The 26592-nt window shown below is 42.9% G+C and overlaps 1 protein-coding gene across 8 annotated transcripts in view; it reads left to right on the top strand.

Moving 5' to 3' along the window:
* The window catches only part of ANKS6 (ankyrin repeat and sterile alpha motif domain containing 6), a 78516-nt gene that overhangs the window by 28075 nt on the left and 23849 nt on the right, over positions 1-26592 (top strand). For 7 of the 8 annotated variants that reach the window (XR_012157401.1, XR_012157400.1, XR_012157399.1 and 4 more), the window contains 4 exons: positions 601-766; positions 5924-6096; positions 15773-15965; positions 18902-19018. Coding sequence is in view for 2 of the 8 variants with exons in the window: in XM_073332462.1 (XP_073188563.1) it covers positions 601-766; positions 5924-6096; positions 15773-15965; positions 18902-19018 (649 nt within the window). In the remaining 6 variants the exon portion in view is untranslated. Of the gene's footprint in view, positions 1-600; positions 767-5923; positions 6097-15772; positions 15966-18901; positions 19019-21552; positions 21724-26592 lie in introns of all 8 variants that reach the window. The other variant, XR_012157402.1, reaches the window with a different exon arrangement.

Below are 26592 nucleotides of genomic sequence, written 5' to 3'. Positions count from 1 at the left end.
AGATAACTGCAAAAGCCACTGGAAGATGGGATTTCAAGGAGTAAGGAGTGGATATTGATGTAAAAGAATTCAAGGAGGATGTTGATAGAGTTGAGACTTTAGGATTTGGCCAGAAAATCATTAGAGCCTTTAGTGAGAACACTTGCTGTGGAGTGAAAAAGGTTGAAGTGGGATTAAAGAGGTCAGAGGAGAGGAACTCACAGCAGTAGTTGTGGTTTAGTTAGAGGGGATGGTAGTGAAGCAGATAGTGAGCCCAAGGGTGTTTTCGTAAGATGGGGGAATCTAGAGCAGGACTTTGTATTAGATAAATTTTACATGTGATTTTATGTACCGATCTTGAGACTTTGTATTGCTCATGTTATACTGATGACATTTTTAGACAAAAATCAGAAGAAGAGGACTATTTTTATATTACTACTTTATTCCTTGTTGAATTAGGATTTTGTAATGTTCAAGAAAATCATATTCATTTCTGATATCCATTTTGATCCTCAGAGAAAGTCACTATCCTTTGTGGTAAGTAAAATTGTGTTTAAAGCTTTATCTGCCATTTCTTCAAGAAAGAAATTTTAAAAGTGTATATATTTCTTGCTCTTTTAGACATCTGTTACCAAAGGAACTAGACCCATCAAATTGCCAGCCTTTGCAAGAAGACCTGCTTCTCCCTCAAATTCAAGCAACTTCAACCACTCGCCACACTCTTCTGGTGGATCCAGCAACATCGCTGGAATTAACAGACATGGTGGAGAACTCCATAATAGATCAGGTGGATATATATTTTTTAATTTCATATATAAAAATTAAGACAGATTCAGCTAGGTAATCTAAATTCACAGGTAAGGTAGAAATTACACAAGTGCCTGCAAAACTGCCATTAACTTTGCTGGAACAGGAACCACAGACAGTCACAGTAGGGGACTGTAGCAGATCGAGCACTCCCTGCCACCTCCTGCTGGTTATCCGGGAATTAGCTCATTCCAGCACTCGGAGTGCCTCCTGCTAGCCGGTGTCTCTCCTGCCTCAGGCCCCCGTGTCCCTCCCTGATCCCGGTGCCATCTTATCTTGGGGTGCTGCCCCACAGCAATGCCCCCACACTCTGGGTCTCCCCTCCCAGGGGAACCCCCAACCCTCTAAGCCCACCTTCCTCATCTAGCCCCGTTTCCCTGGGGCAAACTGCAGTCTGTAATGGCCACTCATCACTGGCAAGGGGCTTGGACCAGCTTCCTCTGCCTATCCCCGGGCTGCACCTCTGTAGCCCCAGTCCCTCCTTAAGTCTTTAACAAGGCCTCAGCCTGGGGAGTTGCCTGGCTGGAGCTCCCCAGCTCCTTTTGCCCTTCTCCAGCACTGCTCTGCTTCAGGTACCCTTGTGCTCCCAGGAAGCTAGGTCCTTCCCACTCCACAGCTGAAGTGAGTCTCCCAGCTCCTCCCTTAGCCCTTCTTATGCCAGGCCCTGATTGGCTGCCTCAAGCCCACTTATGATTGGCTCCCAGGGCAGCCCTTTTCCACGGCTGGATTTAACCCGTTCCAGACTGGAGCGGGGTGTCTGCCACGCTGCAGGGACTATGGGCCCAGTCATGCATTTGGAACCACAGAAGCTGACCCTGAATCTGAGAAACCTCAGTGACTTTAATTGGGGTACATCCATGTAGCTTAGATTGCAGGAGTGGGTATGCTGTCCGAAAGGACATGTTTCTACCTTAATATTTCTTTAAAGAATTTTAGTCTTTTTTTTCACATATCACTTTTTTTCTGGGTGAAAATTTCTGATGTTTTAATTAAAAGAAAGAAAAATCAAACTACCAGCATTCATGCCAAGCCTATCCAAAAGAAGACATTCCAGGCATAAAAGCTATTAAAAATACATGCCTGCTTTATCCCATTTTTGCATATATTATGGTAGACTTTCATAGCATGATCGTATAACATTGGATAGTGTAAGATACTGAAATTGAAAAATATTTATTTTGTAAGTATGGGTTAAGTCTGTGGAGGTACATACATATTTCATAAAGTAATTGTGGTAATTTTAACATGCCAGAAAAGATTTTAACTTCAAAACCTGTTGTAGTAATTTAACATGTGACAGGTTCCCAAAACACAGAACAAAAGATCATATCACTAAGAAATGTATCTGATACACATCTCTGGAAAGAATCTAAAGATTAAACCATTTTCTCAATATAAAGAAATATATTTGTAATATTTTGACACAGAACAGAGGGTACTGGCACCTGTCCTCCCAGGGGCATGAACCTGTCTGTAGCCAGCTGAGGATTCTTTACTGATTATTTCCAAAAGAGCTGCATTTACTAGGACGTATCACTACGTGAAATTCTGTGGCCACTGTTATGCAGGAGGTCAGACTGGATTGTTGTAATGCTTCTTTCTCGTCTTGAAATCCATAAAAGTAATACTTCTTTTGTCTGCCATTTTCCTCCGCAGTTCAATGGGGTTATATTATTGCAGCTGTAGACTGGGAGTTTTTTCCATGTATTTTCATCTTGAATGTAAAATGTGTTTTTCACCAAGAGGGGAATAAATGTAGTTTAATCAGAATTGCTAGGGATTTCAGATCTGGGGTGGATAGAAACACCCATTTCATTCTACGCATAGATCAGAAACCACTTCAGCTCATGGTGGAAAAGAGCTGAATTATCCTTCTCCGTTGCATCAAGCATTGGCCACCCCATGTCCTCAGGAACTGTTGCTGGGTCAGATAAAGCCTAGCCTTACTAGGGGGATGCTATGATTTTTGCATTCAACAACAGATGATCATTGGACATTTTTGGGTTGTTTTAGAGTTTTCTCCTCATCTACCAAATATATTTTATTATTTGTACCAGGGTAGTGCCTAGAGGCCCCAATCAGGATTGGGACCCCATTAAGCTAGGTAAAGCACACAGATTAAAAGATGGTCACTGCCCCAAAGGGTTTACAGTGTAAACTCTCAACCATGAGAAGAAAGAACCCTACTGGATACCCTCTGTAACTCTGAAATGTTACTGCCACTGCCCAAATTCTTCTGACAGCAGCATCTTCTCCCCATATTTTATTATCACCTGAGAATTAGATGGGCTTCTCCCTATTCTCTACCTCTCCCCAGCCAATCTGCTGAGTCAGAAAACTAATGTATAGATGGAGTTTAGCAGCCCTACTCCAGTAGATCTCTGCTTAGTTGATTTAATAGGATGCACCTCCTCCCAAACACAAAAGTGACCCCCAAAGACCTACAGGGAGACCACCAACAGGATCTCCAAGGGGCTGGCCTATAAAAGGTCTCCCACCTTGGGGAAGAGAAGACCAGGAGCAGCAGAGTGGTAGAAACAACGTGAATGTGTTTCACAAGCCCAGTGACCTGGTGGGTTCATCAGAAACATCTGAGTGATTTTCCTTCCTGCAGGCAGTGCCCCTCAGTAGGATTTGAGGAAATACTTGCAGCTAACAATGTTTGTCTGTCATCATCTCGATCACTTTGCTTACATGCATCTCTTTTCTCCACACTTTGTTTGTATCTTTTCATATTAAGAAATTCTTCAGGATAGAGACCAGTGGTTCAATTCTGGTTCTGTTAAAACCAGTGAAAATTTTGCATAATGTCAGGTTTCAGAGTAGCAGCCGTGTTAGTCTATATCCGATGAAGTGAGCTGTAGCTCACGAAAGCTTATGCTCAAATAAATTTGTTAGTCTCTAAGGTGCCACAAGTACTCCTTTTCTTTTTAGTGAAAATTTTGTTGTTAACTTCCATAGATCCAGAATTTCACCCTATGTCTTCATAAGGCCCCTCACACAGTAAGACCCTGTTACAGGGAAAGCTGGTCCTTTAAGGAGAATTTAGGCCTATCTCTTAGCAGTGCCTAATTTCGTACTGGATCATGGGACTTCAAGTCCAGGAAGCATTAACTGAGAGTGAGCAAGTCCACTGGGAAGGAAGAAGCATCCTATCAAGAGCTTCATGCTGTCAGTAGTGGGAGAGATTCAAGAAGAGTAGCAGCTGCTCAGGGAAACTCTCCAGGATCTGGTGTCTATATCAAGGCTGACATGTTTCCCTGTGAAGGAGCCAGAAACAAAACCTGTGAGAGGCTTGGCTGAAGAGACCTGAGCAAGACCTGACCAGAGACAGGCATTGTAGGGGATGTCCCAAGGAAGATAATGGAGAATGGCAGTCTTGGGTTTGGAGCAGATTGCTGCTCATGGTGTAGGGGCCTGTAGTAAATGGAGGGCACAAGACACCTCCTAGAAATGTCATGTGCAAGCTCCTGCATTGAGGAGAAAAAGGACTGTTAAGCCTGAGGTATTACAAAGTCTTACTGATCCCTGCAGTGGAGATTATTGTCAGCTCTTGATACAAGGGGAGAAGGAGGTCCCCTGTGTCAACGGGTGAAGGACTACATAGCCAGTGAGGGGAAAAGGACTGCTGAAGCCTGAAGCACCTATATTTGTGTGTTTGGACTTATTTACCCTGGAAGGAGAGAATTTTTACTTTGACTGTTGGGCCAGAGAACCAGATCATCTTATTAGTCCAGGAAGACAGTCTCCAGTGGAGGAAATGAGGCAACAGCCACACACCTGACACTGAAGAGAGAAACACAACCTCAGCATGCCCCAGTTGTGACTGGGACCTTTTGGCGCGACAAGTAATAGTAAGGCCAGCATGACTACTCGTGTGTCAACTAAACACTTCCGCCTTGCTCTCCTCAACCCAGGCAGCATTTTCAAAGACGTTTATGATGCCTGACACCCTTTGTCCAGAAGGCAAACCCATCTCTGTTAGCAGTACATAAACCTGGAACTGGTACCTGGAGCCTGTTGTCCTTTAGGGTTCAGTGACATGGATAATGAAAAAAAGTTTGACTTTGGATAAAAATAATTGAAAAACGTTAAATTTCATTTATCAGGCATCCCCCTCTTCTGTCCTGCTGGAATCGCAAAACAGCAGGCGAAACCTGGAGACAAAGAGTCGTGGAAGCCCAAGGATATACATAGACTGACCCCCCACATCCAGCCTTTTAGTCTTTGCTTTGCCGCTTTCCTGGAAGCATGGAGAGCAGCTCTCAGCCTTCTGTCTCCAGCGCTTTAGATAGTCTTTGCTGGCTTTATCTTTCCCCTCATTTGTCTGCCTTTCAAGTATTTTCCCTCTCCTGGTGTCTCTGTTCACTTGCGCTGGTGGCAAAACAGGCTACAGCCGCTGTGTTGATACTGCCCAAAGGTGGTGGCTGCCTTCCCATATTTTTTGCTCCTACTACACCTGATACGCTAAGGGCTACCACAGGATTTTGGGACCAGCAGATTAATAGGTGGGCAGGTGAACAGTTTCTGATAATAATGCTTTACCATTTATATTGTGCTTCATGCATTCAAAGCACAGTACAGAGATTAACAGATAAATGAGGTGGTGGATAAGTATTATTGTCCTCATTTTACAGATGGGGAAACTGAGACAGAAGGTTGAAGTTAATTACCCAAGGCCACTCAGTGAATCAGTAGCAGAGCCAAGATTAGAATTTAGGAACACCTATACTCATGTATCAAGTCCACGCTGCCTTCAAAGTATCTGCAACTCTTTTTCCCACTCCCCCACAACAGTGGGAATTTCTTGCACTGAGACCAGGGATTTGGTGGATTTTCCCATTCTTGCTAGTTTGCTTCTACTTTCCTGCCCCCCACAGGCCAATCCAAGAAAGACAGAAGGCTTTCCTGGGAGCCTAACTTTTCCCCCGGAAGAAACAGTAACTCCTACAAGGACTACCAGCACTGGTGTGGAGAGATTTTTGTCTATGCACTGAAGTTTTTTGGAGGGTGTAGGGTGGTGGAGGAGGTGGCTAGAACGAATCTGTTTTTTTTTTTAATTATATCAATTTATTTAGTATGTTGCTTGTTGGTACCTAACTTTTTTTTTTTTTTTTAATTTATGGTTCCTCCTCAGGTGGCAGTGCAGATAGTGTTTTGTCTCAAATTGCAGCTCAAAGGAAAAAAGCAGCAGGCTTACCTGAACAGAAACCCAGCCAGCAATATAGCTCAATCCACACAGCTGCTTCATCCACTCTTCCTGAGCTGCAGCAGTGCACTCAGATAGCTGGCAATGGACGTATTGCAAAGGTATATATATGACTTTTAAGTTTTCCTGTTGCTAAAATACCTAATACTTAACAAAGCAGTTAATGAAACATGCCTTAGTCATGTGTGGTAGGAAACACAATTACACAACATATAATGGGGCTAAAATGTGTGAATGTCTGACACAGGGGTAGAAACATGTCAGCTCCACCAAACTTTCCCTTAGTAACAAATCTGTACAAAGGCAGGCAAAAATAAAGGGAAGTTTTTATTTATTTTCTGCTTGGTTCATTTTAAATAAATGTAATCACAGCCCAGACTTTAATAGATTTCCTGAAAATAACTCTGTCAGCCTGACATGGGCCTGCTTAGCATGCAAAGCCCCCTGAATCTGACTCTGCTCAGCAACTAATTCTTTGGAACAAAGTTTTCACAACCAGACTTGAATATGCACAAAGGGGGTTAGGAGGCAGCGTTTTCCTGGAAATTTAAAAATAAATAAATAGCAACGTTGACATCCTTTCTCTGTAGCAGAGGCAGTAAAACAAGATGGGATATGCAGCTGTAGTGGAGTATATGCCCTTTCCAAGAATTAAGGCTCTGATTTGGCAAAATACTTAAGCATATGCTTAACTTTAATTTTGAAGCCAGTGGAACTTAAGAACATGTGTGAGTGCTCTCCTGAACTGGAGCCAGAGAAAAAAGCTTGTGTAATAAGGAAGAGATAACCCAAACATTTTTCTAGGGAAGCAGAATAATATAACTTTAAGCTTTAGCTTCATGAAGAAATTTATTTGTAAGCACTTAGAAAATGTCCAGCTGAAGCTCAAGGTTCATAAACAGCTAATTGTGGCAAACAATTCTGATGACCTTTTGCGATACTATTACGAGTCAGAGCCACAATTCAGCAAAGTACTTAAGCACATACCAAAATTTAAACACATCAGTGGGACTGTTGATGTACCTTACTGAACAGGGGCCTTGGTGAAAAGAAGGAATCCAGATTAAACCCTATTATGTCCGGTGATCTTGTTACAGTTGTTTCACACTGCTTTCACTCTAGTGACTTCAAGACAGTTTTTCTTAATTTACACCAGTCTGTGATCAGGATCAGGTCCAGTATTCTTAGATTTTGGTAAAGTTTTTGATGTGGTCCTGCCTGAGAATCTAATGGAAAAGTTAGAATATTTTTTTGCAACAAATTCCAGGGAATGGATACAAATTGACTGATAGACCATTAGTGGAGAGAGAGAGAGAGAGAGAATATGCATGTCATTTTGCAGGGATTACTTTAGCACTCAGTATTGTATTAATATTATTATAATTGATCTAGAGCAAGGTTTCTCAACTTCAGGGCTTTGGAGCTGTGCTCCGGCTCCGCTCCAGCTCCAGCTCCAGGCAAAAACCTGCAGCTCCACTGCTCCGGAGCTGCTTCGCACTCCAGCTCCAGGCTCCGCTCCAAAGCCCTGCTCAACTTCTCCTCTGCTACCCCCAAACCACTATTTTTTTTCTTCTGTGATTGTATAAACAAGAATCTTTTATGCAGTTTCAGCTAAAAAGGCCAAAAATGCTGTAATAGGAACAGGACTGCATTTGTGATTTGTGTAACTGTAATAATAGCTGTAACATTGTCTGGCAACCATATGTCTGATAGTTTTTTGAGAGTATGTCAATGAGGATCCCAATGTAGGTGCACATGTGGCTCATGCACAAGTCTTTTGAATAGCAGTGTCTATTGAGGCTATGCATGCGCCCTGTGCCTCCTTGTGGTTTTGTGCAAGAGTATAAAGGATGGAGCTGCCACAACCTTCCCTCAGTTCCCTCTTGGTAGCAGGCAAGGAATCCGGTGAGTGTCTGAACCACTGCCCTTTTCAGAGCTTTATAACCTTTGTTTTATTCTCAAATCTACTGTGAGAAGAGCACTGTCCTCCCCCTTAATCTGTACTTAGGGTCCTACCAAATTCATGGCCATGAAAAACGTGTCACAGACTATGAAATCTAGTCTCCCCCGTGAAATCTGGTCTTTTGGGTGCTTTTACCCTATACTATTCAGATTTCATGGGGGAGACAAGCGTTTCTCAAACTGGGGGCCGCGACCCCAAAGGAGGTTGTGGGGGGAGGAGGGGATTGCAAGTTTACTGTATGGGGGTCGCCATATTGCCACCATTACTTCTGCACTGCCTTCAGAGAACGGTGGCTGCTGGGCAGACACCCAGCTCTGAAGGCAGTGCCTCACCAGAAGCAGTGCAGAAGTGAGGGTGGCAATACCATACCATGCCACCCTTCTGTGCTGCTGCCTTCACAGCTGGGTGGCTGGAGAGTGGCAGCTGCTGGCCAGTGTCCCAGCTCTGAAGGCAGCAGCACAGAGGTAAGGGTGGCAGCACTATACCATGTTATCCTTACTTCTGCACTGCTGCTGGCAGGGGCGCTGCCTTCAGAGCTGGGCTCCTGGCCAGCAGCTGCTGCTCTCCGGTGGCCCAGCTCTGAATACAGCGCCACCACCAGCAGTAAGGCTGGCAATACTGCAACCCCTCCACAATAACCTTGCGACCCTCCCACATCCCTATTTTGGGTTAGGACCCCTATAGTTACAACAGTGAAATTTTAGATTTAAATATATGAAATCATGAAATTTACGATTTTTAAAGTCCTATAACCATGAAATTGACCAAAATAGTGAATTTGGTAGAGCCCTATCTATACTTGATTGCTATTGGCATTAAAAAATTAATCTAAATTAATCTGACTACTCCCTTGTCCAGCGAAGTGAGGCATTTTGCGCCAACCACCTTCTGGACTCTAAACTGTCTGGATTCAAACCTTGTCCATCCTACGATGGCCTTATCCCCCAGACCGATGGACACACTTGATGCCTTTTATGCCTGTCACAGGTACTCAGTTTGCTGGTCTATCTCCTTGAGGACCCATAAGTCAAGGGACGTTTGTCTCAAGCTATACCTATTGAAGAAGTCCAAGAGGGTCCCTTTGGATCTGGAGGCAGTAACTGCAAAGCCAGAACTGAAGAAGTCACCTGGTGCCCCCTCAAGCAGGCACCATGCTCCGGGATCCAGTAGTGAGAAGAAGACACCCAAGAGGGTGCTGAGAACACTGGGACTGGCTACCTCAGTGCCAATGGCCTCAATTCCACCAACCTTAGAACCAGCAGTCTCAACACTGGCAGCCTTGACATCGACCCAGATACCAAAGGATCCAGCACCTACGGTCCCCACACTTCAGCCCTTACCACCCAAGAGACAAGCCAATATGTAGTATAAAGATTGCTTCAAACATCAAGCTGGTTCTTCCTGAAGGAAGCATACCAAACAAAACTACTCAAAGTATTTTGCCACCCTAAGGGCAGGGGATGCAGGCCAGACCACAAGTGCTGTGCAGGAGTGATGACACTGAAGATGACATCGGTACTGGTGATCAAGCCAATCACAGCCTCAAGATTCATGACACTTGAAGAATCAACAACACCTCCCAAGGCCTGCTGCACATTGAGACCTTGGTGGCATAGGTATCATCAGTACTGGGGCTGTACATCCCACATCACCACCGTTTGAGGAGGTATATTCCTCATTCCCTTCATCAAGCTATTCATTTTTGCCAGTGTCAAATATGGAATCAGGAAGTGACCCCAGAAGGAGACCAGAGGTCAAGGCTCCGCCTCAAGCCTGATGTGAATGGCAGTAGACTGCCAACTGCAACTGGACCAGTATCCATATGCCACCCTGGCCATTTTGGTCTTACTGGGAAACATCGTCACATGAGTCCTGGAGCAGATCCCCTTTCCACGCTTAAAAAAAGTGAAGGAGTTCTCACTCACTAGTGGTATTGTTTGTTAATGAGGCCTCCCACATCAGAGAGAGACTGGGATCAACCGTAACCAACAACAGAGGGACAACAGGAACCCCAGACCTTACCCAAGGAATCAGACAAGGCAGTGACACTGGTGTCCACTTCAGTGACTGATGATTTCATGGTATTCCATGATCCCCTGACCATGGAGACCCTGGGCATTGAAACCACAGTGATACAGTAAAAGTCCCACAACCTCATTGACATCTTGAACTCTATGACAATGGCCAATATCACCCTTTCCATCAGCAAGGGTATACTCAAGCTGGTGAAGGGGCTTTGGCAGACTTTCTGCCACATCCAAATGGGTGGAAAAGAATATCAAATATCTCAATAGGGCTTTGAACACTTCTATGCCCATCCATACCCAGGGTCCCTGGTGGTGTCAGCAGTGCAAGAGAAGTCCAAAACTAGAAAGGGCACCCTGAAGGACAAGGACACTAAGACACTGGACTTCTTCGGACACAAGGCATACTCCTTGACCTCATTACAATTTCACATGGTGAACTGTCAGGCCCTGTTTGAAAAGTATAACTTTCTCACATGGGTGAAAGTGACTCCCTTCCTATCCAAGTTCCCACAGGAGTATAGGGAGAAACTGAAGGAGGTTATAAAAGAGGGCCAGAAGTTCATTAGAACAGCATTGCAAGTGGCTATGAATGCATCCAGTGCTGCTGCTAGATCAGTGGTCATGGCCATAACCATTATATGGGCTTGAAGTGTCTAGTGTCCCCAAAGAGGTCCAATCCACTATAGACTATAGAGGGGATAGAGCTCTGGAGCTCTTCAGCAGCCTCACTGATGAAGTGCGCCATTCACCTAAGGACTCAAGGGCCAAGCTAAGATCCCTGGGGATCTATACCGCAGCCCCTACCACAAGGCCCATAAATACCAGAACCAACAAAGGCAGTGAACACTGACCTACTCTCAAGAGTGACAGCATCCATCATTCCATCCCTTAAGGCTAAGGACTGGTTTGTGACTTTTGACTTACAGGACTTATAAGTCCACATAGACGTCTGTCCAGCCCACAGGATGTACCTCAGAGTCACTGCCACCAGTCATTTGACTTTTCACAAGGACAAGGTGAAACCAGATTCTAGGTTCATCACCACGGGGTCTTTGATTGAGATGGAATTCTATACATTGATTTACCTGTTTTCTTCCTGAAACCTCACTGTGCACTGGGAGAGAAGAAGTTACATACTCTGGATGTTTTCAGAGCCTTACTCTATTACATCAACGGGACCATGCTGTTCAGATGTTTCCCCAGTTATTTCTAGTGTGGCGAGGCACCTCCTTCACTCATCGGGCTCAGCTTTTCCCCTTTGCACATGCGGGGACCTGGTGTAAATCAGTCCTACTCCAGAGAGTTTTTATTCCTCATGGGGGTGGTTATTTTCTGATACTACAAGTTGGGCCACAGGGTAGGCCCAAGCAGTACTCTTCAGCCAAACAAAAAAAAAAACAAATTCATAACACGAAAAGGGAATACCTTTCTCTTCTCCCTCTCTAGGCTGTTGCCCTGTTATACTGGCTTCTGGGTGCCAGTTCTTCCCCACACAGCAGTTAGCTTGGTTGCTGCCCCTACAGGGAGTAGAGGAGCCTTCCACCCAGGAGAAGCCTTTTCTCCCTGTTGCCACTACCCTTGCTGCATCTTGTCTCTCCTCTCTCTCTCTCTCTCACAAGAAAGAGGGGGTTTTAAATGTCACAGACAGCCATTCATTGGACTCAGGTGTCCCTAGTTGACCTGAGGTATTCTCTTTTCAGCTCATAGAGAAAAGGGCCTTTACCATTCTGTTGCTGATACACCTGCCTTCCACCACTCTCTCCTAGCTGTCCAGCCTGACTTTGTCACACTGGGGATGGCCGGCGATTCCATAAGTCAGACCATCTCATCACAAAGAGTATCTATGTTGATAAAACAGTGCATCTCGCTTTGTTACCACTGGTTGGTCTAGACCTATAGAATGCTAAGGGTCACTCCACTAGAGCTCAAGCAACATCCTCCACCTGCTTCTGATATGTATTGCTATCTGAAATCTGCAAGACAGTGATGTAGAGTAACCCACTGACCTTGCTGAACATGATGCATTGGACTTAGATGCTAGGTCAGTTGCTAAGTTTGGGGGAGCAGTACTGATGTTACTATTTGACTAGTGAAGCTGAAACTCCTCAGTCCCACCATCTGATGAGGATACTGCTTGCCAGCCACTTACAGTGTGATCCTCACTGACACACACTGGAATAATAAAGAATGGTACTTTACCCTATAGTAACTGTAGTTCTTTGAGAGTTGTTGGAATTGTGGGATCCACAACTCCCCTCTTTTGAAGCCCATAGCACACATGGGCTTTGAATTGCAAGGAGGAAACTCACAGAAGGTTGCAGCCACTCCACCATATGTTCCCTCACATGGGAAAATGAGGAGAGACAGGCGCATGTGTGGCCCCAGCTGACGCTGCTATTCAAAAGACACCCCTGTTGCACACATTAAGTGCATGTGCCCCTACCGTCGGATTCAAAATCTTGAAGAACCTCAACTACTTAGGGTAAGTAACCATTCTAGGTTGAAAAAAAAGGGCTCTGACAGTTTTACATATTATAAAAATGAAGCTCGTCTGTATTTCTCACAGAACTACTCAGGGCCCAACTTGAGGGTCACAGCCCCAAATCTGAGAATGACTAGTGTAGGAGGTGTAGTGATTTTACGTTGATCAAGGTTGCAGGCAGTGTCAAACTAGAAGAGATTAGAAAAGCCGCGCAGAAAGGAAAGCAATTGAAGAATAACCTACAGGACTAAGGATTAGAGAACTGAGCATAAATCACTGAGATTGTAATTAATTTAGGTAAATGCAGACAATGCACTTGAAGAAAAAAACCCTCTGAAGAACAAAATGACAGATAATAGGATAGAAAGAGGTAATACAGAGAAGGATTTGGGGATTCAATTTGAGAGAAAAAATTAGATATGGGCTTGGAGCTGCTGCTGCAAAAAAGCAAATATCCTATTAGACCAGCGGTGGGCAAACTTTTTGGCCCGAGGGCCGCATTGGGGTTGCGCAACTGTATGGAGGGCCAGGTAGGGAAGGCTGTGCCTCCCCAAACAGCCTGGTACCTGCCACCTATCCACCCCCTCCCACTTCCCACCCCCCTCAGAAACCCCGACCCATTCAATCCTTCCTGCTTCTTGACCCTTGACCGCCCCCTCCCAGGACCTCCACCCCAACTGCCCGGGGACCCCACCCGCATCCAACTCCCCCTGCTCCCTGTCCCCTGACTGCCTCCCCCCACCCAGAACTTCCGTCCCATCCAACCACCCCCTGCTCCCTGTCCCCTGACTGCCCTGGGGACCCCCTGCCCCTTATCCAACACCCCCGCTCCCCGCCCCTTTACCATGCTGGAGCCAGCCACCCTGCCGAGCTGCCTGGCAGGAGCAGCAGGCCAGAGTGCTGGCAGCACGTCGAGCTGAGGCTGTGGGGGAGGGGCCGGGGGCCAGCCTCCCCGACCAGGAGCTCAAGGACCGGGCAGGATGGTCCCACGGGCCGTAGTTTGCCCACCTCTGTATTAGACTATGTAAATCATGGCTGTTTGACATGCAGGACTAAGGAGGTAATAATATTAATAAGTAATAATACAATTTCCAAAGGACCAGGGAGCAAATTTGTCCCTGCATAAATTCCAAGATGTGCTGGTGGCTAGCTCAGGCTAGGGTGGCCTAAGAGCTTCACTAACTTACAACCCTATAGCAATGACCTATATGAGCTTCTGCAAAGATACAGAATCACTAGGATATTATGTCTTATGTGTGCCTTATAGCCCCCTTGCATCAGTCTAACTAGCATAAAGGGGCCTTAAGACAACTGTGAATCTAGGAGTCCAGGGGAAAGTCATCTAGATTCCTTGGGCCCATATATAATGCAAACTTTAAACTAGGTGGTGCATGGCTTCAGAGTAATTTGTAAGATGAGGTGTAATGGCTCCGTTTGGCAGGGTCTGTTCAGAAACATGTATGCTCACATTCATCATCCATGCCATTTTTCCATTTCCATGCTGTCATATATTTAATAAATATATGTGAAATGAATATATACAGAACAGTTTGTCACTTGCCCTAGTGTTATATAATCATATAAATACTAAGGATGTAGTGAAAAACTTCACACATCATGGCTCCAGTTCAGCAAAGCACTTAAACACATCTCTGACTTCTAAACTTTTAATGAAGTCCTATTGATGGTGTGACCAGGATTCCAGGGGAGCCAACTGAGGTCACTCAATTAGGGTGAACTGCAAAGAACATGGCAGACAATCCCCAAAGACGGTGGATATTCCAAGACTTAGATTTACCAAGCTAGCACAAAACAGCTTCTATAATACCTCACTGGTTACCCAGAAGCCAACAACACAGTTCCCTGAAAGCAACCCAGCCTTAGGCCTCCACCCAGAAACCAAGTCAAATATGATGAGGATTACTGAAAATCTTATTAATCATATAAGAAAGTTCAACCAATCCCAAAGATTTGGACACATTATCTCCCAGGTTAATGAATATTTCAGATCTTACCCAGATACACACTTACAGCCAATTCTTATTATCTAAACTAAAATTTATTAAAAAAGAAAAAAGAGTACTGATTAAAAGATCAATATACATACAGACATGAGTACAGTTCTTGAGATTAGATTCATAGGAGAGATGGTGAGCCATGTAGTTGCAAAGAGTTCTTTCAGAAATAGTCCATAGGTTATAGTCCAATGCCCATATTCAGAGTGATCCAGGTGAGACCGGAGATCTCAATCTTATGACTTAAGCTTTCCCTGCATGAAGCGTCAAGCAGATCTGAGATAAAAAGGATTGGGACCCAAGGCATCTTTATACAGTTGGATAAGCTCGGAGTGCTTATCTTTATACAGTTTGACAGCTCGGAGTGCTTCAGCGAACAATAGGCAATTATGGGGACTTTTGAATAGATCAATTTCCTAAGCATCTCTGGTAATTATCCACACAGATTAACATAAGGCAATTTATCCATTCGACAGTCTATCACAAACTTTAAAGAGACATATAAACAATGACATCATTTCATCTGAGATTAATCTATATGTTAATATTCCCTTTTGATCTTTGAATCAACAGCTATAGTGACAGACAGGAAGTGTCTGTTTACATGGCGAGCATTAAAAAATATATGAGTACACCCATACAATTAGTATCACCTCTAATTTCTAACAATATAGGTTTGTATTTCAAAGTTCTAGCCTATCTACCATGGAGTGGCCTTAATTACCATTTACATACCGTTCTAACATCTCTCTAATGGCTGACTCTGGGTCAATTATCCTGCAGGATGCTTAATCCTTTCTGGCCATACATCGTACTTTGTATAAGATTTGTTGCAATTGTATAACAGTGGTAGCAACAATGATTTGCATGGTCAGATTTTAATTAGATAACGTCAGAGATGGTCAATCAGATGATCTTAAGTATGTTGTTGAATCAGGGCCTAAATTATGTTTTTAAATCAGTAGTGTTTTAGTTAAATCTGTGAATGAAAAACTTGTATCCAAAGTTAAGATAATGTTATCCTTTATAAACAGTTATTTAAATGAACATTTACATCTCTTTTTGTTTGGAGTGGGGAATTACTGCTTTATTCTAGTCCTGAGAGATTAACAAATATCCTTTCCTTTTGGGGTGATATTTTCAGTTGGTATGAATCAGTGTAGCTCCATTGACTTCAATAAGCACAATCTTAAAGATCTGTTTAAGTGCTTTGCTAAATTGCGACCTTAATTAAAATAATTAATTGAAGGTAGTTTTAGTTAACAAAAACATTTCTATTTTTAACTGTAGCAGAAACTGGAGATGAACAAAAGACCTCCATCTGGGACCTCATCTACATCTAAAAGCACATCACCAACTCTCACACCATCCCCGTCTCCATCCCCATCCCCTAAGGTTCACAATGCGGAGTCCTCTCTCTCTTCCTTTCACAGACAAGCCAAGAGCAATGGTGGCTCCAGCAGTGGAACTATTACTGATGAAGGTGCGTGGATCACTATTGTCAAGAAAATAAAGTTTTAGAAGCCATAATGATACTGGTTTTGTGTATGAGGGGAAAAAATGAGTCTTGTTTCCTTTTTAGAAATTTAAAAGTATTCTGTTTCTAACAGTTTAAGATTGGCAGCTCCTTAACTCTTAACTCTTCAGCTGCTCCATCCCCCAAAGCCTTTGAGTCCCATCCACATGGAAGAGTTTCTTTGGTGTGTGATGGGCAGGACTGATCATGTAGCAGCGCTACTCTGCCCCACATCCTCTATTATGAATCCTCTTTTCTACAGTTTGCACAGTGTAATTTGAGCGTAGCAAGTGCCTTTTTGATTACGTTCCAAATGGAACTGAAATGGATATGGTTCTTTTTATTGAACAAATTCATTTAAACGCTACATTATCTTATGACAGTTTGGGTTGATGATGTCAGCAGGTACTAATAATCTTTAATTAGAGCAGTGCATTATTTTTATTTTATTGATTTATTATTCTTTGAGAGAGTGAGGGGTTTTAAAAAAATGTTTAGGACTTTCCCAGTTAGATTACAACTTTTTAAGTTGAAATTTTGGGCCTAAGCTATTGTCCTGATAAAAATTACCCTGTTACGCTGTTGAAAATAGAAAATAGTTGATTTTGATATTTCTGGAAATTGGATTGTTAATATATGAGTCCTCTTAGAATTTTAGGTAACACATCCTTAAATGTTTTGTATCATTTCTGTTGATGCACTGTATTCATTTTGAGAAAGTCAGGACTGATTCTACTTTCACATATTCTAATTTTATTTTGGTGGTTTAATTCCATTTACTTTAGGGAGTGACTTCCAATTTATATTAGCATAAAGGGGAGCAGAATTTGCCTCACTAACTGTTCTTGTACTGCAGACTGGCTGTTATAGAGAGGACCTACTAATGGAGGAAATCTTTTCATATTTTAGTTCATGCAATTTTAAGGGGACGGCTTAGTAGTGTAAAAATTTTAGGTTTCCAATAACCTAGAGACAAAAGACTCATAGACTTTAAGGTCAGATGGAACAATCATGATCATCTAATCTGACTTCCTGCACATTGAAAGCCACAGAACCTCACTCACCCACTCCTGTAATAGGATTGCCAGGCATCTGGTTTTCGACCAGAACACCCAGTCAAAAAGGGACCCTGGCGGCTCCGGTCAGTACTGCTGACTGGACTGTTAAAAGTCCAGTCGTCGGTGCAGTGGGGCTAAGGCAGGCTCTTTGCCTGCCCTGGCTCCGCATGGCTCCCTGAAGCAGTGACATGTCCTCTGGCTCCTAGGCACAGGGGCAGCCAGGGAGGCTCCTCATGCAGTCCCTGCCCTGAGCGCTGGCTCTGCAGCTCCCATTGCCCGAGAACCACGGCCAATCGGAGCTGCGGGGGCAGCGCCTGCAGGCGAGGGCAGCACACAGAGCCTCCCTGGCTAGCCCTGTGCTTAGGAGCCAGAGGACATGTCGCCGCTTAAGAGAGTGCCTCGGGCAAGCGCCACCCGGAGCCCACCTCGCACCTGAACCCTTTCCCCAGCCCTGAGCCCCCTCCCATACCCCAATCGCCTGCCCCATCCCTGAACCCCCTCTCGCACCCAAACTCCCTCCCAGAGCCTGCACCCTACACTTCCTTCTATACCCCTACCTCAGCCCTGAGCCCCCTCCTGCACCCCAAACCCCTCATCCTCAGCCCCATACTAGAGCCCAGAGCCCCAGTCAGAGCCCTCACCTCCTCCGCCCCACACTCCAACCCCCTGCCCCTGCCCTGAGCCCCCTCCTACACTCTGAACCCCTCCGACTCAGCCCAGAGCCCCCTCCTGCACCCCGATCCCCCTGCCCCAGCCCAGAGCCCCCTGTTGCACCCTGAGCCCACTGCCCCAGCCTGGAGCCCCTTTCCACACTCTGAACCCCTCAGCTCCGCCCAGAGCCCTCTCCTGTACCTGAAACCCCTCATCCCCAGCCCCATACCAGAGTCCGTACCCTCAGCCGGAGCCTTAACCCCCCCCCCGCTCCCCAACCTCCTGCCCCAGCCCTGAGCCCCCTCCCGCACCCTGAACCTCTCATTTCTTGCCCCACTGTGGAGCTCAGCCCCCAGCCAGAGCCCGCACCCCTGCCCCAACCCCGAACCCTTCTTGGCTTCACCCCCTCAGCCCAGAGTCCCCTTCTGCACCCCAAACCCCTCATCCCTGGCCCCACCCCAGGGCCCGCACCCTCGGCCGGAGCCCTCACCCCTTCCCATACCCCTGCCCCAACCCGGTGAAAATGAGCGAGTGAGCAAGACTGGGGGAGAGCAAGCGATGGAGGAAGTGAGTGAGCGGCAGTGGGGCCTCGGAGAAGGAGCAGGGCCAGGGCGGGGTAGGGAGTGGGGCAAGAGCGTACATGTTTTTGCAATGAGAAAGTTGGCAGCCCTATCCTGTAATGGACCCTGACCACATTTTGAACACTGACTGACAGGTTAACCACATCCCTGAAAGCCTTAGAACCAGCTGAAACTCTTCAAATCTGGCATCCAAACTGCTCCCCCTACAAAATCGTGGAACTGTGTCACAATCCCAGACTTGATGCTTCTGTGCTACAGTAAAATATGTTCACAGTAGGTCTACTCTGAGATTGAGGATTAAGGCTCTATGGCTACACCAATAGTGCTGTGGCACTATAAACTTCCTCACCTCTAATGACATAAGGGTTCAGAGACCCTATGGCAATGCCAGAGCCGCAGTGCTGAGCTTACTCAGTAGTAGTGCACACACACTCAGAAGCCCTATGATAAGTAAAATGAATAAACTAAAAAAATAATAAATTCAAAGGGCTTGTTACAATACTTAAGATTTTCTTTATTTCACACAAAAAAGTAGGCAGTTGATTTGCACATATTCTTACAATATAGTTATGGTGAGCATAGTGTTTAAAAGATTTGTGTGGTTTCTTTTTAGGCAACCAGTTGGTGGACCATCAAAAACCTGTCCACAGTTTGAGAACCTCTGACATAGAGAATCATGAAAGAAGAAACCATGTGAGAGTAAAAGGAGTTTGTGAAAACTTGGAGAAAGGTAATCTCTCCCGTGCAGAATGTCATTGATGGGGCTTTAAATCTGAGCACAGTAGAAGTATTAGTAGATAGATCCCTCAGAGCCCTCTTTCTCTCCAGTGACATAACTGATAAAGTTATACATTATTATCAACAAACAAGTTCTGGTGAAAAAGGGCTAGAGAGCACAATATCTTCTGTGAAAGCCCAAAATCCAGATATTTCAGGATTGTTCAGAGAAATGAGAGAACTAGTTAAGGAACTGAGGAAAAAAGGGATATAAAATACAAATGGGGTTTCCTAATTTACCTTATCTTCTCCTGTAAGAATAAAACCTTTAGATTTTACTGCTGACCACTGTTAAGCGTTCACAATCAGTTTTACTGCTGACCACTGTAGTTCACAATCTGACCCTTTGCTTTTAAAGATCTAAGGATGTCTACACTAGACTTTTCCCTGGGATCAGTCTATGGTGTAGAACAAACATTTGTAGCCTGGATCAAACGTGTGAGCAGTGTCCTCACCAGCTTTTAGAAATATGTCAAGTATGTTGAATTAATTGGCAGTCAATTAACTTGAGGTAAAAGTGTCTAATGAAGATGAGCATTAAGATGAGGACTGCTTCCTGAGTTGTCCACAACCTTGAAGCACCCCTCATTTGTAAAGAAGGATGCTCCCAAGAGGGACTTAAAGGAGGAATCAGTCCTTCAAGATATCTTTTATTTTAGTTTGAGTTTTTGTAAAACTGAGAGGGATTTCATAACTGCTAAGGCCAGAAGGGACCATTGTGATCATCTAGTCTGACCTCTTGTATAACAAAGGGCCATAGATCTTTCCCAAAATAATTCCTAGAGCATAGAAAAACATGCACCCTAGATTTAAAAATTGTCAGTGATGGTGAATCCACCATGACCCTTAGTAAAATGTTCCAGTGATTAATTACCCTCACTGTCAAAAAATTACACCTTATTTCCAGTCTGAATTTCTCTAGCTTCAACTTCCAGCCATTGGATCATCTTATACATTTGTCTGCTAGATTGAAGAACCCATTATTAAATATTTGTTCTCCATGTAGATACTTGGAGAATGTAATCAAATGACCCCCTTATCCTTGCCTTTGTTAAGCTAAATAGATTGAGCTTTTTGAGATATAGCTATAAGGCATGTTTAATCATTCCTGTGGCTCTTCTGTGAACCCTCTCCAATTTATCAACATCCTTCTTGAATTGTGAGCACCAGAACTGGACACTGTATTCCAGCAGTAGTCACACCATAGCTAAATACAGAAGTAAAATAACCTCTCTAGTCTTACTTGAGATTCCCGTTTATGCCACTCAGGATCTCATTAACTCTTTTGCCACAGTGTCATATTAGAAGCTGATGCTGAGTTGATTATACACGATGACTCACAAATCTTTTCCAGAGTCATTGCTTCCCAGTATAGAGTTCCCCATCCTCTAAGTATGGCCTACATCTTTGTTCCTAGATGAATACATTTACATTTGGCCATATTAACATGCATATTGTTTCCTTGTGTCCAGTTTACCAAGTGATCCAGATTGCTGTTTATCAGTGACCTGTCATCTTATTATTTACCACTCCCCCAATTTTTGTGTCATCTGAAAACTTGATCAGTGATGAATTTATGTTTTCTTCCAGCTCGCTGATAAAAATGTTAAATAGTGTAGGGCCAAGAACCCATCTCTGCAGGACCCCACTAGAAACACACCCACTTAATGATTTTTCTCTGTTTACAGTTAAATTTTGAGAGCTATCAGTTAGCCAGTTTTTAAACCATTTAATGTGGGCCTTGTTAATTTTATATCATTCAATATTTTTCATCAAAATCTTGTTTGGTACCAAGTCAAACACCATACAGAAGTCTAAGTATAATATGTCAACACTGTTACCTTTGTCAACCAAACTTGTAATCTCATCACAAAAAGATATAGTTAGTTTGACAGGAACTATTTTCCATAAAGCCATTTTGATTATTATCCTCTTTTAATTCTTTATTAATCGAGTCCCACATCAGTTGCTCCTTTATCTTGCCTGAGATTGATATCAGGCTTACAAGTCTATGATTAACCAGGAAATCCTGTTTACTCATATTAAAAATTTGCACATTAGCTTTCTTCCAGTCTTCTGGAACTTCGCCAGTGCTCCAAGACTTTTTGAAAATCAATGTTAATCGTCCAACAAATTTCTGAGTCAGATCTTTTAAAACTCTTAGATGCAAGTTATCAGGACCTGCTAATTTAAAAATGTCTGACTTTAGTAGCTGTTGTTTAACATCCTCCAGAGATGTTAGTGGAATGGAAAGAATGTTATCATTACCATGTCATCTATTTTTTCCCCAAATATGGAACAGAAATCTTTACTGAAGATATTTGACTTTTCTGCATTATCACTGATAATTCTACCATTTCCAGCTAGTAACTGACCAATATCATTGTCAGGATTCTTTTTGTTCCTAATATATTTTAAAAACTCCTTATTGTCCTTAATTCTGCTGGCCATATATTTCTCCTTGTGTCTCTTTGCTTCCCTTATCAGCTTTCTACAGTTCCTAACTTCTGATTTATATACACTACTCTCAACTCCCCCTTTCAAGTCCTCTTTGGTGTGATTGTATTAATGGGGGAAAGAAAAAGATAGTTAAAAGTGGAAGAGGAAAATATAAAGAGAAAAATGTTTGTGAGAGGATTGCAAGTCTCATTATTTAAAGTAAGTCTGTAGGATCTCCAAGGGAAATGTTTTTACAATAATATTATTATTATTATTGTGTAATTCCATAATTTACATTTTTGTAATTTTCAGTTTGGTTGCTTATTTTACTTTGGCTTCTCAAAATAAATTGTCTTTTTTGGTAGAATGGCAGAAAGAAAGTATAAATCAGGTGAGGAGACGAAGCTACAGAAACTTCTAGGACAATATGTCCAGTCTAATATTAGCAGCGATGACTATTTGTAGAACTCTGTTGATATAGTTTAAATATTTAACTAAATTGTGATAAAATTTCAAAGTGTGTTTGAAAAAGATTTTTAGCTATCAAGGCCTCCAAGTTTTAATTTCTCTAGATCTTGCAAGGGAAACCCAAGCCCACAGATTGAAATTCAATAATCGGATTGTGCAGGTCTTTGTTGTGCAGGAGAAAGGGAAGAGCTGTTAGGAAGCCAGTTATGGCTTCTGTATTCTTAATCTGCCCCAACCCTTCACTTACTGGACCATATGCAAACTATGATTGACACCAATTGCACAAAGCAGCTCAGGTGTTGCAAAGAGATCAGAACTTGAACAGGGAATCTGGCCCCAAATATTTAAAAGCAGTTCCAAATAAGATTAGTGTACAGAAGGCAGCATTTTATCTAACAAAGCTGCATATTATGAGAATAAGAAATATGTTTATCTTGACTTTGAAACTTGATATTTTTAATTTTCAAACCGTCCTAAAACAACTTCAAAGGAGAGTCAGTCGTTTGGAATTATTAATGACTGATTTTTTCAAAAAATAGATTGTTACTATTTTTCTAAGAAGAACAAGCCCTTAAGCACTCAAGTTATTGGAGTTTAGAAATTTATTCTTGATGTGTGGAAAATTGATACTGTTTGAGTTATGCAACATATCTCACTTGCAGCACCATGACAGATATTTATTTATTTTTCTTCTGTCCAGCTAAGATATAATTCACTTATTTTTCTGAGGCTATTATACTACGTGTTCTGTTTTCTTCCCGTATTTTTGGCTAAAATACATTAGGCTATTTTTTATGTCATCTTTTAAAACTGAGACATAAAATAAGGAAAGGAAAATCTAAAAGACTTAGGTAAGAAAGTTCTTTGATGCTAAGGGATGCTCGAGGATTCTCTGTAGCCTGGTGAGTAAGTCATTCACCTTGGAGGTAGGAGATGTGGAGTCAAACTGCTCATCTGAGTCAGGCAGAGAGAAGATCTGAATCACATTTCCTGCACCTCCCAGGAGAGTGACTTAATCATCACACTGTAGAATCACTTACTCTGACCCAGTGAATAATTGTGTCTTTATACAAAGTGGAACAGCTTCAGGGGGAGAAATTGAGAGCAGTCCTCCCCAGAATAGCATATAACCTGGTAGTTAGGCTTCGCATCTGGGAGGAGGGAGATCTGAGTTTAAAAGTCCCTTCTGCAGAGTGGGGATGCTAACATGGGTTTCCCACATCCCAGGCAAGTACTTTAACCATGGGGCTAAAGATTATTGTGGATAGACAGACACACACACACACAGTTTTCTGAAGCTGATCAGACCTTTTCCAATTTGCTGACAAATACCAAAAACATTTTTTGAACAATACTGAATATTCAAGAACAGAAGTACCACAATTCTGGGCCAGACCAATGGTCCATCTTTCACACTATCCTGCTTCTCACAGTGATCAGTACCAGAGTTTCAGGGGAGTGTACAGAACAGGACGGTGGGAATAATCCAACCCGTGTTCCTCTTCCAGCTTTGGGTAGTCAGAGGTTTAGGGTTGTCTGATCATGGGGAGGCATCTCTGACCATCTTGATAATAGCCATTGATGGACCTGTCCTCCATGAACTTATCTAGTTCCTTTTTTAACCCAGTTATACTTTTTGACCATCACAACAGCCTGTGGTAATGAGTTCCACAGGTTAATTTTGTGTTGTGTGACAAAAGTACTTCCTCTTGTTTGTATTAAACCTGCTGCCTATTAATTTCATTGGCTGACTCCTGATTTTTTGTATTGTGGAAAAGAGTAAATAACACTACTCTATTCACTTTTTCTGTACCATTCATGATGTTAGACTTTGATCATATCCCATTTTAGTCTTCTCTTTTCTAAGCTGAACAGTCCTAGTCTTTTTAGTCTCTCCTTGTATGGAAGTTGTTCCACACCCTTTATCATCTTTGTTGCCCTTCTCTGAATCTTTTCCAGTCCCACTGTTTCCTTTTTGAGATGGGGCAACTAGAACTGTACAAAGTGGTGTGGGTGCACCATGGATTTATATAGTGACATTATGATATTTTCCTGCTTTACTTTCTGTCTCTTTCCTAATAGTTTCTAATATTCTGTTAGCCTTTTTTACTGCTGCTGAGCCTTAAGCTGAAGTTTTCAGAGATCTATCCACTGTGACTCCAGGATCTCTTTCTTGAGTGGTAACAGCTAATTTAGTTATGCATGTGTAGTTGGGATTACCCCGCTATTCTGATTTTTTTGGTTTTCTGGCCAAACTAAAAAAATCTATTATCCTCCGAGCCCTAGGTGGACATGATAAGATTTCTCATATTCGGTAGCCCTCAACAATAATAAAAAACAACAACTGTGCCTCTGATATGTGAGTGTTACATAGATTTTTTTTTCTAGCAATCATTGTCTTGGAGATGATTGTTACATGGGAAATGCTCTTTCTGTCATAACATAATTTGAATAGTTATGGAGTCATTGTTAGGCTCAATGATTGATTGATTACATTATTAGCAATATATAATTAGAAGTAGCATACTATTCACTTGAATGCATTGTTTGTTTGTGTATTAAAATTAATGGTAACAGTCTTAATAATGTAGTAAATAATGAAAGGCAATAACTGAAATTAAGAAAATGCAGCTTCGTATTACCCTTCTACATACAATGCACTTTAAATTGGGATAAGGGGATTCTTTAGAGGCTGCTTCATTTTGGTATACATAGTTTGTATCAGTACCTATAAAACTGTTGCTATTTTTCCCCTCATGAAAGAAAACACAAGACATGAAAAGTAGTTACTGTTATGTGAGGAGTTACTGAGTGGTGCTGTTAACACATAATCTTACAAATTCTTTTTCTTAGCATGTGAACAGTGTATAGTCTTTGAATAAATGCTGCATTTTTGTTACATTTGCAATGGAGATTCTTTGGGGGTAATTGTTGCAAACAGCAAGTGTGGTTTGCTTTCTGCCCTAATCTCTCTAACTAGAGATAATTGCTTGGAGTAGAGTGACTTCCTGGGAACCAGGCAGTAGAGTTAGGGCTGAGATTCCTGAGAGAGGGAATTGCATGTATGTTGTTTGTGAACCACTGTAGTTCAAAAGCAAGTGCATAGAGTGTAAATAAATAACTTGAAATTAAGAAAATATCCTGACTTGGCATCCTTGATTTCTCCTCCAAAGGGAAGCCAACCTGCCAGGCCTCAAAGTCTGCTTCCACTTAGCACAGAGGCAACTATCTATTTTCTAAAAGGAGTCTTAGTTGAAGAAAATGCTTCCAGTGGGGCCCATATGTGCTTCTAAATCAAGGGCTGTCAGCATTCAACACCTGTTTTAAGATTCTAGACATGATTAGAGGAGGGCAACTTGTGGTAGGCAGGAGCTTCAGTTGCACTATAGAATCAAAAAGAAAAGGAGTACTTGTGGCACCTTAGAGACTAACCAATTTATTTGAGCATGAGCTTTCGTGAGCTACAGCTCACTTCATCGGATGCATACCGTGGAAACTGCAGCAGACTTTATATACACACAGAGAATATGAAACAATACCTCCTCCCAGCCCACTGTCCTGCTGGTAATAGCTTATCTAAAGTGATCATCAGGTTGGGCCATTTCCAGTACAAATCCAGGTTTTCTCACCCTCCACCCCCCCACACAAATTCACTCTCCTGCTGGTGATAGCCCATCCAAAGTGACAACTCTTTACACAATGTGCATGATAATCAAGTTGGGCCATTTCCTGCACAAATCCAGGTTCTCTCAACCCCCTCACCCCCCTCCCAAAAACCACACACAAGAACCTGGATTTGTGCAGGAAATGGCCCAACTTGATTATCATGCACATTGTGTAAAGAGTTGTCACTTTGGATGGGCTATCACCAGCAGGAGAGTGAATTTGTGTGGGGGGGTGGAGGGTGAGAAAACCTGGATTTGTACTGGAAATGGCCCAACCTGATGATCACTTTAGATAAGCTATTACCAGCAGGACAGTGGGCTGGGAGGAGGTATTGTTTCATATTCTCTGTGTGTATATAAAGTCTGCTGCAGTTTCCACGGTATGCATCCGATGAAGTGAGCTGTAGCTCACGAAAGCTCATGCTCAAATAAATTGGTTAGTCTCTAAGGTGCCACAAGTACTCCTTTTCTTTTTGCGAATACATACTAACACGGCTGTTACTCTGAAACCTGTCACTATAGAGTCAAAGCTTGATAGGGCTGTGACCGGGTGTCTGGATGGGCCACACTGAGAATGCTACACTCAGGGCAGATTGTAGGGAATAGGGAAGACCATCTCCAAAACTGATAATTTATTCTATAATGAGATTCACCAAGCCAGTAACAAAACAGCTTCTGTAACACCACATTGATTAGCAAGAAGCCAAATACTGTCCCCTTTAAATTATAATCCTTGGTCTCCATCTAGACAGCCAAGTCTAATATAGTGAGGGGTTACTGAAAACTGGATTCACCATATGTGAGGTTCACCAATCCCAAAGGACCGGACACTTATCCCCAGGTCATTATGAGTCTCAGATCTTACCCAGTAATCGCGCAGATGCCTGACTTTTAGTAAATAAAAGACTAAAGGTTTAATAATAAAAGGAAAAAGAAAGAAAAAAAAGTTGCAAAA

The sequence above is a fragment of the Lepidochelys kempii genome, chromosome 2, assembly GCF_965140285.1.
Source record: "Lepidochelys kempii isolate rLepKem1 chromosome 2, rLepKem1.hap1, whole genome shotgun sequence".
NCBI classification, from domain to species: Eukaryota; Metazoa; Chordata; order Testudines; family Cheloniidae; genus Lepidochelys; species Lepidochelys kempii.
This window is presented reverse-complemented; position numbering and strand designations above follow the sequence as displayed.